This window comes from Stylophora pistillata, chromosome 3 (genome assembly GCF_964205215.1).
Source record: "Stylophora pistillata chromosome 3, jaStyPist1.2, whole genome shotgun sequence".
NCBI classification, from domain to species: domain Eukaryota; kingdom Metazoa; phylum Cnidaria; class Anthozoa; order Scleractinia; family Pocilloporidae; genus Stylophora; species Stylophora pistillata.
Window position 1 is genome coordinate 38,710,277 of NC_142521.1, and position 15,688 is coordinate 38,725,964.

The 15,688-nt window shown below is 39.4% G+C and overlaps 1 protein-coding gene and 1 pseudogene across 2 annotated transcripts in view; one reads left to right on the forward strand and one right to left on the reverse strand.

Annotated features, from left to right (window-relative positions):
• LOC111331424 (uncharacterized) overlaps positions 1-15,688 on the reverse strand; it is a 39,354-nt pseudogene that overhangs the window by 16,197 nt on the left and 7,469 nt on the right. The window lies entirely within an intron of this gene.
• Positions 11,104-14,998, forward strand: LOC148736033 (uncharacterized). Its single transcript, XM_088754495.1, has one exon. The coding sequence runs from the start codon at positions 12,154-12,156 to the stop codon at positions 14,956-14,958; it is 2,805 nt and encodes a 934-aa protein (XP_088610621.1). The 5' UTR covers positions 11,104-12,153; the 3' UTR covers positions 14,959-14,998.

Genomic DNA, 15,688 nt, shown 5'->3' on the forward strand with positions numbered 1-15,688 from the left:
ATTACAAATCCGATAGACTTGCTTGTTTCTTTCCCTTTTTGCACGAGCAGCAGTGGCAATACTCACTTCAAAGACCTCCTCCATAGAAATTTCAATCCTGATTTCTGGATCGTCCTTCCTTCCAGAGTATAGCTTTCGCTTCACTTCCCGATACAAGCGGCCTTGGAAGAGATGCAAACGATCGTCTATGGATTCCATGGATGGTTTACATTTATGTTCCAACCGCATAATAGGAAATTTATCACCATCATATGGCCTCCATTCGTCAAACTTATCACTAAATCCGTTACAATGTATTTTTACTCGTTTGCCTTCTTTGTCGACCTCTTTCGACTCGATTTCGTAAAGGCGATTGTCCTTTTGACGCTTTGGTATTCTGCCCTCGTCAGCTACAGCTTTTAACGGGTTTACTTCGTTGATTAATCGCTTCGGCGCTTTGATTTCTCTTTTTACTCTGGCCGCCATGTTTGTTTTTATCGTTTGCGCATAAAACTTTTGGTCATTCGCGCATGCGAAATATGTCCGCGAGAGTCTGGATGCAAGTCAAAGCAAATGTTAACCCTTCTATGAAATGACTTTGATATGCTGCTATATTTGAGTACATCGGAATCGAGTACGCGGTTCGATTAGCTTCAGTACTGGTAGGTGAACCTGGAATCTCTTTTAGTCGCTTTCGCAGCGGTTTTTTTAATTTTTTTTATTATTATTTTATTATGTCACACAATGATCCCCATCAAAGAATCGCCACGTGAAGCGTGAAAAGGAAAACCCATACCCATAGACTTTTCTTTGATTATTACTGATGAAATGGAAATTAGAAAAATTACAGGATAAAGAATAAATAGCTAATTTTAAACCTTCGATTACCAATCTGGAGACTAGTCGAGTTACTTGGAGACGGCGTTTTATCACCTATCGTGGTGAAGATTAAACAGCAATTTAAATGATAAGAAGAGAGTTTCGCCTTACTTTTTTCACAATGGCTTCCTTTGTACGATCTCGTACAACGACACCTGTAGCCATTTTTTGGTAAAGTGGTACATAAGTTCCGTTGTTTTGACATGGCCCACTTGAGCAGGGAGACTGAGAACGAGAGAAAAAAAAAACACTTTCACTCTAATTAGGGCTGCTTATGCGACAAATCCGCGATGATTGCGTTTCACACAAGCTGTGGTTCATTATCAGTCAAGCATTAGGCTCCCAATGTGAGTGGAACTAAAATAATACGAAGGGAGACAGTTATTTCCCATTTAAGACTGACGCCTCCCTCAAAGTGAGGCTTCGTATCTCAGTTGGTAGTAGAGCCCAACTAGGTCGAAAGAGGCAAGAGTTTCCTTTCCGAAGCCAAGTTTGCCTTCTTTCCTACAATTTCTTTAGTCTCAGCTCAGCTGAAAGATCAATAAATTAATTTTATCTTTTAAATTCCCTAAGTTGTCGCGTGTATAGTGGCTTCTTCATACAGAGGCGATTTAACGTCATGAAGTAAGTGAAGGGTCCACTCATCCAAACGCTAAGACAAGAAGGGGGGCCTAAGATCATGAGGATATATTTGCGACCCTGAGGACCACATTCATTGTGGTCACTTTATTCAGTAGCATGTTGGCTTAATAAAAGCCACATATCTTTTTGTTGAATAATTATTATCTTTCTGGGGACTTTCATTTCCTTTTCTGTTAGGCATGATAATTGGAAATTAAACGAGACTTACCTGTAAGTTGAAGTTTGATCGTAATTCTATGATTCATCAGCCAGGGGTGTAGGGAGTGATACGAGAGAGAGAGTAGCGCCATACATTAACCAGGCTTTAGAGGGCCCAATGATTGCCTCCATGATTAACATACCACACCGGGTGGGGATGGAAAGATTGAAATCATGTGTTGAAGGGTTGCAGTGCAACCCTTCAAAAACAGAAATAATTCATTTCCTCTCACGCTTCTCAAAAAATCCTCCTTTCTTTAATATCAATATTGGAGATGATATCATTAATTTATCTAATACTGTCCGAGACCTAGGCGTCATGCTTGATTCTGTGATGAACTTACGCTCGCATATAAATTCCATCTGTAAATCGTCGTCTCTAGCAATCAGAAATATTGGTCGCGTTCGTAAATGCCTCTCGACGCAGCAAAATGAAAGATTGATACACGCCTTCATCTCATCGAGACTTGATTACTGTAATAGCCTATTGTACGGTCTACCGATTTGTGACATCGAAAAATTCCAACGGATCCAAAACACAGCTGCCCGCTTGTTAGTCGGTGCTAAATCAAGAGACAGTATTACACCTATACTTATGAAACTTCATTGGCTCCCGGTCACAAAACGAATTCAATTCAAGATACTGTTGATAACATACAAAGTACTAAATGACATGGCTCCAACCTATCTTGTTGAACTTCTTAGTCGATATATTCCAGCATGAAACCTCCGTTCATCAAACATGAATCTACTTGAGGTCCCAACAATTCGAACTAAAACGTGTGGGCAAAGAGCATTCTCCTACGCTGCACCGTATTTGTGGAATCAACTACCTGAATGCATAAAAAACGCCGAATCTGTTGACTCCTTTAAACGCTTATTGAAAACTTATCTTTTCAAAAATTAAGCCACCAGATTTTTTTTGATATCGTACGTTGTCAAATACATGTATAACACGTAATAATTCATTAGTTTAGATGGAGTAGCGTAAAATTACATGTATAGGATTTTTATTGAAATTTTATTAATTGTAATTGTAAAGCGCATAGAGTTAAATTTTAATGCGCTATATAAGAACTTATTATTAATTAATTAATTTTCAGCTTTGTAGAATGCTGACAGTGTTTTATGTTTTATACTACTGCCGACACATACACAGTGTCACCATATTTGGCAAGACTCACACTGAATACTCTCTTCACTGTTTCCACAGTCAAACTCTTCAGGTTCCAGGCATGGTTTCTCACAAACCAAACAAAAGCAAAGGGGTCTGAGACCCAACAGCACCCTTTGAACGTAACCTTTGAAAAAAATAACAAGTTTGGCAATGATATCTTTCCACAAATTTATATCAAAATCAATTTTTTCAACTAGTGGTTGACCTTTCAAAGTCCAAACTACAAAATAGGTTGTTTGGAGTCCTGTCAGAGCCATTTGGCCTTGCACTTGGAAGAAGTACTTGTGGCTTCGTTTCAGTTGCAATTTCCCGTCACATGTTTCAAGGAAGTCTGTGTTCTTGTAGCCCTCTTCTACTTTTTGATCCTTAATTGAGTATGGGCACTTGTACTCAACACAGGCATTCTGACAGCAAGAACAGGAGAACATATTGTCAGGACTTGCACCTATATATGGATGTGACTTAAGCACAAATAAACCACAGTTATGTAGTTTGGCATTTTTATGCAATTTGGCCATGCTGGTGAAGAATGCTTTGCTAGCATCTCGTTCGTGCAGTCTCCCTCACTTGATGGCTGGAATGGAGCTCAAATCCTTGGGCTCCATGAGCTTGGCCAAAAGAGGTGTAACCTTTATTTTCACCTCTTTACCTCTTTGCCGTAATAATGTCTTAACCTTGGTATAGACTTCATGAAAGTTGGAGGCAGCAATTCTTCTTTTCTCTGCTGAATCCAAACATAAGACTGTGATTGGTCTCGAGTTGCCTTTTCTAGTTCCTTTAGACTATTTTCATTAAATGACAATAACTGTGAAAATGAGTTGGCAAGCTCACTTTCCTCTTGTGAAGTGCATGTTGCTAACACTTGATCAGCTAGCTCCTGCAATGTAGGGGGGACATCTTCTTCGTTTGTGGGCGCATACGTAATGTTGAGCACAGCATCAGGAAGTGCGGTGCGGACTGAGGCGAGAAAAGAATATTTCTTTTCATTAGAAATATGTCTCATAGCCAATGGTCTTCCATCAAACTCCTGTTTTAGAATGTTATTGAGAGAGAATTGGGCAGTTGAATTCTTTAGTTTGTGAGCTTGAAAGTTCATTTCTTTAACTCTCATAGGCCTGACTTCTTTTTTGGATGAAGAATTCCAGTAGCAAGCCACTTCAGTGCAAGATGGATTTGTTACTCCCTGTTGGTTTGCAAATTCAACTTTATAAAGTACAGCAATAATATGATTGCAGCATTTACTGTGCCCTGCTGTACAACTACAGTACCCACAAAGAGTCTCTTCTGTGGGTTTACAAGCAACCCAGACTTTATGGGGCTTCTCTCTAACTTTGGTCGATGGTGTTACCGCAGAATAAAGTAAAATGTTCCCTGTTGGCAATGTTGAGGACAAAACTTCGTGAACAAAACCACTTTTGAAGTGCGAGTAAGCCTTTCTGACTTTGTATTGACCGATATATTCAGTTGAAAAGGCCTTATTTTCTAATATGTAAGAAAAAATCTTGCCAAGATCAACCTTTGGCCAGTTCGACAGATCGTTGTTCCATTCTATCCTCTCTAAAGGATCTTGTCGAATATCAAGCGATTTAAGTAGTGCTTTGTATTCATGTTGTAAAGCTTTTGTCAAGTCTTCAGCAGAACTTTTTACTGAGACGTTTTGTTCAAACGCAACCAGAGCACGTGCTGCTAGGTCTGAATGATTTCCACTGACTGGAATAGCTCTATGTCGAAGATAGAACTTCAGTTCGTCGCACGAGAGTTCGAGGAAGTCCTTGAGGTGCTTTGCCATGAAGAATTGTTGTCTCAATTTAGTGTTCTGAGCCTGAAAAACTGTAAAAATAAACTCTGTATCTTCTTGTATTGTAGTTAATGGTTGGAGACGCTTACTATGCATGCTAACCTAGAACAAAGGACATGAAACAAAAGACCCATCGAGGCGCGTCCGCCATTTTGTTTCGAGCAATGTCCTGATTACCCATGATGCATCGTCAAGCGTGAACTCGTCTATGATGAATTCTTGAAATCTGTTGAGTGACTGTGTTTGCCGCGTAACGTGTGAGGAGACGTGCTCGAAAACAACTATTAGTACTTCCATAGACGGTAGCACAGTGTAAAAGCGAACTTTATCTTCAGTGTCAAAGAAATCCTTATTTGGAGCTTTATATCTGCTTGTCTGAAACATGTAGTCAAATTCGGAAGTTTGGCACTCGGCGTCAGCCTTGCTAGTAATAGTTTCCAGTTCGATTTCTTTACCTTCGCAAACTGCTATGGCCGCCAGATGAGAAGAAAAGGCCTCCTCATTCCCCTCGTTTCGATTTTTCTCTTCTTCTTTTCATTTGTGTACTGTACATGTTGTCTCGTTGAATGTAGCTTCGGATGCGAGGTGGGTTGCTGATTTGCGTTCAGTTGCAGCAGGTGAACCCTCGCATAACAACACCAGGCTAGTTTGTTTTGTGGGATTGGCAACCCAGACTATAGCTCATGGGCAACAAAATTTTATTTTCTGTGTGTAATGTACATGTTTTCCTGTGTTGGTTAACTCCGCCATTTGCCGGTCTCAAGCCCGGATGAGAAAGGAAGAGGGTTGGGCGTGGGGTTGGCATCCCCACCCCGTAAACAAAAGACAAAGACGGCGAAAAGCCTTGAGCACACTATTGTACATAATTTAAGATTTTATCCGGTATAGTAATGTAGTTAATAAAGGATTTAAATCTCTATTAATCGATATTCTGGTCAAGGGAACGTGAATTTTTCAGAATGCCCAAAGTTTCTCTTCGTTTAATAAGATTTTGTTCTTCTTTTACGTTTCGTTTTCACTACTACGAAGGACTATATAGAGAATATTGAAACTTAATTTTTTTTGTGTGTAATCTTTTTACAATCGCTTTATTTTGACATGTTTTTTTGGGGGGGTGTGACACGAAGTTATATCAAATTGGATATTTTTTCATTTATTATTTCGATTTTACTGCGATCCTTAAATTATTTTTTTCATTTCAAATATCATCGTGTTTATGATTTTTTACCAGATATTGATTTTGAAATCCATGCTTTACCTTTAAACGATAGACTTCTGATATTTTAAATATAAGATTACGTAAAAAAAATTGTGTTGTATTGCGGCGTGAACGTATCAGGATTGTAGAAGATAAAAGGTCCATTAGAGTAATTATTCATGAACACCAATTTTCAGCAAACCTCTTAAGTTGATGGAAATGTCAACAAGGTCGCCACATTCGCAACCTTCTTGTTAGTAGATTTCCGCTTTCCACATTAGTAAATTTATTTTTCGGCTCAGTTCAGTCGGTTCGACAGCTTTTTAATTCTCATGTTATAACTGTCATAGATCAAGGCTGGTGGATAAGTGCAGAAAATAATTATCTGTTAGCATTGTTTGTTCAAGCATTTAGCATGAGGATAGATATTTTTCCACCATCTCGGTAAAACGTTACTACTATGTTGTGTACCTAAACAAATGCAAGATAAAATGTACAGAAATACAATTCTTTGGCCACATCATAAGCTCAAGCGGCCCCAGACCAGACCCACAGAAGGTGGAAGTGGAAGCTATCGCCACCATGAACCCCTCTCCATAGGTCTTGCTGACTTACAAACCTTTCTTGGCATAAATAAATATTTTAAATGATTCTATTGTTATTATCATCATTATAGTCGTAAATTTTTAGCTTTTAGGTAATAGTTATCTAGTCGGATGCTCTAACCACTGAGCTACTGGAGACTCTATGGTGAGCAAGGGTCAATTTGTGGGCCTCGACTGGAACCGCATCGCGCGGCTACACAGCCAAGTATTGGTAAGCACCTGTGAAAACTCACTAACAGCATCACGCTGTCACATTAAGGCATATCAAGATGCGGCCAATCAACCTCCAAAGTGAGCATGTAAAGATGAAACAATTTTTAGTGTAATAGAAAAAATCCGAGCCCCAGATGGGACTTGAACCCACGACCCTCCGTGATCTAGTCGGATGCTCTAACCACTGAGCTACTGGAGACTCTAAGATGAGCAAGGGTCAATTTGTGGGCCTCGACTGGAACCGCATCGCGCGGCTACACAGCCAAGTATTGGTAAGCACCTGTGAAAACTCACTAACAGCATCACGCGGTCACATTAAGGCATATCAAGATGCGGCCAACCAACCTCCAAAGTGAGCATGTAAAGATGAAACAATTTTTAGTGTAATAGAAAAAATCCGAGCCCCGATAGAAGCCCGAGGAAGCTGAAATAACCACTGTTACCAAAACAAATTCACAGCAATGAAAGAGGAAAGCAAGTACAACTTCAGCTTCTATCAGCACGGAGAAGAAGTCAAGGAAGTTTTCTTGGACTCCCGAGTCAGTCAAGGCTCTTCTGAAATACACCAAAGAATTTAAAACTAAATGTGAATTCAGCGGAGTAGACTTTCAAGCTGATATTCAAAGCTTATACACGGAACTGTCCCAGTTAGGTGAGTTGCATGTAAAGCTGAGGCTTGCAGATACGCAATTGTTTCTCGACTGCAAAAACCCGTCTGCATTGGTTCTATGGTGATAGCGTGTTGCCATTGGTGTGGATGGTTACTCCTTCTGAAAAGTATGATATTTTTGTTTTACTTCCAGTGCAATCATGATAAATTAGTGACGGAAAAAAATTACCTGCGTGGATTAACATTTAATTTTTCTTTTTGCTTATTAAGTTTGAATTTACAGCATAAGTCAGCTTTCTAAACCTCCTCTACAGGGTGCAAAGATGCAATGAAAACCACCTTCTAATGGGTGCTAATTCTGCAGAGGACACTCCATTAATAAAACATGATACTAGGAATTAGTCAAAGAAATAGAGCGAATAGAGGGAGCTTAGCTCATCACTGACCAAGAACCTATGGTAGAATTTAGATTCCAGATGATCCAAGCTGAGCTTAAAGAGGGAGCTTAACTCACAATTGACCAAGACCATATCGTGGAATTTAGATTCCAGATGATCCAAGCTGACATGAAATGTTTGTCATCCATGTCAGGGGAACTAAAAAACTGTGCAATTTACTTTTCCCCTTTTGCAAATATGAACCAAACTGACAAACATTATTGGTGGCTCAATTTGTGGAGCAGAGGCAACTTGGCAACTGAGGGATAACAAGAAGCTGATTCATGTTGTATATAGAAAAAATGTCAGCAGGGTTTGCTTCAAAACTACACTCACTCACATTTAGTTGTTTGCCAATCAGGGATGCAAACAGCAAGTGGAGAATTCGAAAAAGTTTTGCCAAAACTATTTCACAACGTTCAAAATATTCATGGTAAACTGAAAGTTGAAAAGTTAGACTGTGTTGGATATGTACAAAAGAGAATGGCGAAACATCTTCTCAACCTCAGAGCCACAAGAAAGGGAAAACTTGCAGATGATTTAGCCATTGGAGGTCATGGGTGCTTGACTGAAGAGAGGATCAAGCAGCTCCAGAAATAATTTATGGTCTTGCCATTTGCCAAAATATGGTGAAGGCATCCAATCCAACACGAAGGGAGGTGGATGTGGCTGTTCACTCAATATCATTGCCATTCTCTATCATTTTGATAGACAAGAAGGCAGTGTGAAAGAATGTTTGCAAACATGCTCACAATGTGTGCTTCTGTTTATTTCTAATGAGATTAAATCTGATTTTTGGACTCGTCGGTTAACTTTTCAACTTTGGGTCTTATTGCCTTTCACTCATAGAAAGCATATTGATTTTCCATGACTTTCTATGAACCACACCTAAATTTCATCACTTTACTGGCCTGGAAAAGGAAAATTTGAAATTCCATGACTTTCCAGGTTTTCCATGACCTGTACAAACCCTGCAGATTTGTTTGCTGTGCTGTTGCATAAGCAGTCTGCCACTACCACCGTGGAGCAAGCAGCACCTCAAATTAATGCAAAACATGAGAAGAGATGACAAAAGTCTAATTTGCAGGAACAGAATAAGAGAGGAAGCGCCACCAAGGATGAGCAGCTCTTGCACACTTGACAAGAAGAGACCATACAAGAAGCAAGTGGAGTTACCTAGAAAGTGGGAGCCTTTCAATTTGATAATAAGGACTCTTGTGGACACAATTAGATTAAAATGGACACAGCTTAGACTTAAGGATTTTCCCGAAAAATTATATTTTAGTGTTATTTACAACTTTAAAGCTTATTTGCTAACTTTGACCTCATTCAAGACTCAAATGGAAGATGATTACAATGATGAAATAATGAATGTCTCACAGGATACCATGTCTTCATAACTTTTCTGTCTACCACTTGCTAAGTACACCCTGCTCTTTAAAGAAGAGTAGCTTTTCACACATTTCACTGGTTTCAACTCCTTTGTTGACTCCAAAAACACCCTTAAATCTCTAAAGCTTGACCTTGTCAGGAAAAGATTTGTTTTGCTGGGACAGCAAAGCTGGGAAATCCATAGACATTGGAAAATTGTTTGAGGCAGGTGAAACTAAACAAGAGCAAGATGACTTTGAAAGAGGATCAATAATGACAAGACCTCTGAACACTAGCTTTCAGTAGAGGAGGAGTTTCTCATTGTGCTAATGAAGCTGAGAATGGGATTGTTTAACACTTACTGAGTAGAGTAATGTCAAAAACTTAAATCTAGTTTACAATGTAATAGCGCTGTGACCAGATAACATCACGAATTTGAGACCCCTGTGGTGACTGACAAAAAACAGCTTTATTTACTATTTCTTTAAGAGCAGCATGTGAAAATAGTTATTTACCTTGAATACAACTGTATCTTATCATTAATTTTCATGTATGTAGCGAGATTACACATGAGGTCACGAAAAATTTCTGTGTGAGAATGCTAGAAAATGAATGGCCCAATACACAGAAAACAGGTGCCTAGTCAGAATTTTTTAACAGGCACTTAAGTATGAGGACATTTGAAGGCAGCTTAAATAGTCTGGTAATTTGCTTGTCAGGTTTCTGCACAAAATGTCTTGCTCTTGCTGCTGGCATTCTGCTGATGTCACTGGGATTAAGAGGCATGATGAAAGCCATGTCAAAGGCCGATTAACAACAAGGCACAGTTTTTCTGATGGAAATTTCTGGTCAACAAAACCAGAGCTCATGATCTTACATGCAAGTATCTCAATACCACTTGAGATTGCTGTAGTGACGCAGTTACAGGAGTCAATGGGACTACAATCATATTTGATAAATTTTTCTGTAAAATCTGCCATAGAAAGCAAAGAGAAACATTCTTGTAATTAACTACTTTTAATTTAGATTTCGATAAATCACTGACTAAGTTATTCATTATCTTGATGAATGTAACTGTATCTGTATCTTGGTGTCTAGTTAGAATTTTTAAAAGGGCACTGAGGTAAGAGGACACTTGAAGAGAGAAACATTCTTGTAATCAATTACTTTTAACCCATATTTTTATTAATCACTGACTGGGTTGTTTATTTATCCCGATCAATACAATGGTATCCTATCATTACAAATTTTCATGTTTGTAACAAGAGATCACATGAAGTCATGATACCTTTTTAACACTTATTCAGCAAGACATCACCTCAGTGGTGACTTCCTAGTCACTCAATCTTTTGTTCTAATTAGACTGGAGGACTAAAAGAGTCCAGTCTTACAAAAGCTTGGAAATGTTTCCTCAATATGATTCAAAGAAGATTGTTAGTATTTTTATTGAATACTTTCCCTTGTTAAAACGATTTCTTAGTCTAGTGTTGGGAGGCCTGTGCCTCCCAGAAGGCATAGCAGTCTGAAAGCGAACATGAGGAGAATGAGTTTTCATGTTTGTTGTTGTTTTCATTATTTCAACTGTGGATTTCCAAAAGCTCCTACATAATGAGAGTCTTTCAGTAAAAAAAAAAAAAAAAAAAAAAGAGTTCAGTGTTTGAAATTCCAAGGTTTACTTATTGCTCGTATAATTTTTATTTAGCAAATAGTACAAATGTTAACAAGTGTATGTCGATCTGACCTAATCTCGATTGTTGGAGTTTGTGAATAAATAGTGGATTTGTGCCTACAAAGATAAATCATACCATAAACATCTAGTAATTTATTACATATATTTTTGGGTTGATTGTTTTAAAATTCTTGTAAATATTTTATAAGTATCAAAATGCATTGTAAAACCACTAGCAAGTTACCAAATGAAGTTACCCATTCCACCAAAGTTATGCCTCCTCCACATCTTGACAACATCAATCAACCAGGCCTCCATCAAAAAGCTATAGACCAGTAGCACAATCACCACGCCCATTTGGTGCTGTCAAAAAACTTTCACTGATTTCTCATGTTTAACATTTACTAAAAAGCCAGATTTTTGCTCACAGCTAAAGTTGTCTTTGGTGATTACTATAAAGGCAATAGAAGGGTAAAACACATTACTGTTTCTGAGAAAATAAACAAAAAAGATTGAAAAAGGGTCCATATTTGAATGTAACGCGTAACACAATTCTTAGGGTAAAATTTTTCAAAACCAATTTTTTGTAAAAAAGGAAGCTCGCATGGAGAAATGGATTACACCTAATAATAACACACAATAAACACTACAATTGAGCAAAGTTTCAACATTTTAAGTTTATTGATATACATCAAAGGATTCATCAGTTTTGAATATCCTTCCTGTAACGCTGCTGTTTAGAGAATGGAGATTCAGAAAGTACTTGTCCATTGCAAGCCAACCTTGAAACCTATGAAGATAAAAACATACGAACTAAATGCTCATACCTTGAGTTTTAACATGGCAAAGAATTGATCAAAAGCAATAAATACAAACAGAGAAAATACAGTTTAAAGAAGTCGCTACGGTTTATTGTAACGGGGTTACGCAATAATATTTCTTGCCATCTTACCTTTTCCTTCAACCTTCTGATCCAAACAAAGTACAATGGGCTTTCAAAACTGAGCAGATCGGAATGCTCACAAGTTCACCTTGTTATTTCCATAGTTTTGAGCTCACAGCTTTAAAAACGGCTAAAATATTAGCTTCGGATTGAGTCGCTACGATTTTCGCCATCTTAACTTTGTTTACGAAACAGAGTGTGGGCAAATTCAGCGTCTTCAACCGTCTTGAAACCCGAAATTCTCTCCGTAAACACGCCATGCTTTCTTCACGAACTAAAGCTCTGTAACCTCTCCTCATATCATTATTTAGGGGGGCTCCAAGGCATTTTTAAGGGCCATAATTTTCTGGGAATTGAGCAATCTGTAAATACCGCGTGTGTACAAGACAGCGTGTCTCCACGTGAAATTGGCGTATTTTGTTCTCGAAAACATCATGGAAGGTAAAGGAGAAAACAAGCTTTCACGTATTGAAGAGTGGAGAGAAAAAAAGAGAGAAAAAAACAGACAGAAGAACCTAAAGTACAACGAAAAGAATCGTGAGAAAAGAGCTGCTTATGCCAGAGAAAGACGGCATGCCGACAAGACAGATCATCAGCAAACGCGCCAACGAACAGCACAAGCAGCAAAAAAATCAAAGAAACTTCAAGAAAAAAAAGAAAAGAAAGCTGTCTTGGAAACAAATATGGAAAAAGTGCGACGACAAACACGAGAGAGGGTTAAGAAGTTGAGGGAAAAAAAGAAGCAAATCGCTAACGCAGGAGAGGTAAGAGATGCCGGCAGCCAAGCTAACGATAATGTTGCAGGCTTCAGAAACAGAATGGCGGCAAGTAGAGCAGTAAAGAAAGTTAAAAAAGCATTGCCTGAAACTCCAGAAAAGCGTGCTGAGATAATGAAGAAGATAGGTGCAAGTCCGAGAACGAGGAAACATCTTGTCAAAGCAGGAATCATGACGACTCCGGAAGAGGAAAAAGAGAGCAAGGTTTTAAAAGCAATGGCAGCTGACATCAAAGAGGGCTTAGAGGAAGTTAAAAGGAGTGGCTCGAATGAGAAACGAACTGCTTTGAGAGCCTTCAAGTCCCTGGCTTTTGGACAAAACGTAAAAAAATCTCGGGCCCAACGTTCTTTAGCAAAAGTCGTCTCTCTGAACAGGAAGAGCATTGGACGTGGAATTAAAAGAAGAATGGAAATTTTGAAGGGGGAGGAACCAAGTTGGCTCGTTTCTAAAAGGAAAGTGAGATTTGATGCTGTTCCTGAGGAGGTCAAGAGGAATGTTTACGATTTTTGGACGACCCAAGCTAGCCGTCCAACAGGAGACAAAAAGGATTTTGTTCGCTATCGTACGGGAAAGAGCCAGTATACAGAACATGCCAAGCACATCCTGGAAAAGTCTCAGACAGAAGCATTCCTAGAATTCCAGGCCCTCTATCCTGGCGTAAAGATAAAGCAAAGGAAATTTGAATCGCTCAAGCCTTTCTTCGTGAAAGCCGCAAAAGAACGCGATAGAAAGTCCTGCCTTTGTCGGAAGCACGTAGAGATCAAGATCGTCCTTGGAGATTGTATGAAATTTCGCAAAGCAGCCTTAAAGGAGAGAGATCATGAGAGTGTTAATGTTCTTGCCACTATTACAGAAGCTGCAGAACTGACTCTTTGCCCCAAAGCAGAAGAAGATCCTTACCATAAACTGGCCTGTTTGGAAAGAGAGTGTGAGCATTGTGGTGTCCACCTGATGAAACTCCTTCCAGAGGAAGAATCAATTGAAGGTACAGTTATTTGGAGACGCTACGATTATGTCTCAACAGGGAAATTTTTGGCAAATGGTCAGGAAAAGAAGAAGCTGGCCCTTGTAACAAAAGAAACACCACCATCAGAAATGTTTGGCTACTTCAAGAACCTCATGAAAGATTATCCAATGCATTCCTTTATGGCCAAGTGGCAACGCGATCAGCTTGACACTTTGCTTGAGCATTTACCTATTGATCATGCAGTCGCCATTCATGACTATTCAGAAGGATACACCTGTAGGTCGCAAGATGAGACGCAGTCTGAATACTTTGACGTAGCGAAAGTGTCGTTGCATGTAACTATACTCTACCGCCATGCTACAGAAGTTAACGATGGTATTGAAAGTACAGAGGAGAACCCAGAGATTGTAAAGGAGCACGTGTTTGTGATTTCCGATGATGTCATTCAAGACAACAGTTCTGTTCACAAAGTACAGGAACTTCTGAACAATTACATCACAAACGACCTTGGCCAACAAGTTAAAATTATGCACGAATTTACCGATGGGTGTGCAGCCCAGTACAAGTCTCGCCACTGCCTGGGAGATTTGTCCTGTTGCGTTGCAGACTTTGGCTTCAAAGTGCAGCGCAATTTCTTCGAAACCTCACATGCCAAAGGCGAACAGGACGCTGCTGGTTCTCATGTAAAACAGAAAGTTAGCCAGGCAGTACTGCGTCGAACAGCCGCCATCAAAAGCGCCAAGGATATGCACACTTACCTGACAGAAAGTTTTACTTTGCCTACTGCGTCAAGCTTCTTGTCAAGAACAAAATCTGTCAACTTAAAACAGCGCCTCTTCTTCTATGTGCCAGCATCTGGCGAGGGATCAGTCAACAGAAACAGACCAGAGCGCAAATTTAGAGAGATCAAGGGAATCAGAAAGATCCATGCAGTTAAGTGCACCACAGAACAAGGAAAGGTGTACACACGTGAACGGTCCTGCTATTGTCTTGACTGCCTGCTAGAAACTGGTGACTCTTGTGCTAACTCTGAGTGGGTTGATGACTGGAAAGAGCTGAAGATTGAAAGAGAAGCATCACCAGCAATTACTAGGAATGCACAGGAAGACACTGTGGCAGTGACAACAGAAACAGCTGTCAGAATAGCTGACTTAGCCGTAGCAGGCAGTGTGGTTGCAGTTGCAGCAGATGCCGACTCCAGCTATGACTATTATCTTTTGAAAGTCAACAGTGACGGAGTTGAGGAGCTAGCAGCAGATGTGACAGATGCTTATGGCAGCATTTACAACACAGGGCAGGAAGTTCTTAAAGGAAACTTTTTCCTAAGAGACAACCTAATCGACATGACATATAAACTTGACGAAAGTAAAGTTGCCATTGTTCATGCAGCGACTGTGAGGCACATTTGTTCTGACCTTCGCACTGTAAAGAGAGGAAGAAAGTCAGTGTATAGAGTACCTGTGATTCTCAATGAGGAGATACTGGCCTCCATGTAATATGAAATGTCTATTAAAAGGTTAAACATTGTTTTATTTATATGGTTTTCTTGTATTGGTGAGCTGATAACCTTGAAAATACCACGCCCGCAAAGAATTCTGGGTAAAATCAAAACTCTTACAAAACATGCGAAAAATGAAATATTTTTCAAAAAAACAGCAAGACTTGTCATATTCTGGGTAAAATGAAGCTAAAAGAGTGATTTGGGTCAAAAGTATCAATTTTGCTATTTTTAAGGCATGTTACAGGATTGGGAGTGATGATTGTGCTACTGATCATAGTTTCCAGGTTATCCAGTTAACAAAATACCTTTGTTAACTGCTTTTACGGGCCACTAGACAATCTTTCCAGCTAGCACCAGCAAGTAGAAGATCAGGCAGCCCACCTAGTTTTGTTCTTTTCATGAGAGAATCATTGGCTAATCTTCATTAAGCTGTAGATACATTCGAAGGCTCTCTATTAATTTTAGGCAGACACTACCTTTCCCCCAACCTTAGTGGAGTGTCTTTGACAGAAAAAGCTACAGAACAGTCAATCCTTGCCAAATGAAGGAGGGTTCAACCTCTCCCTGGGTCACTTTCCAGTATCAATCCCCACACGATCCCACTTCAAAGCCCATGTGCAGCATGTTTTAACTCTTTGCTCTTGTGGAAGATTTACTTTATGATTAAATTTTCTGTGCAGAACCATTTTTGGAAACTGACAAGGCATCTCAAGGGAAATCACACC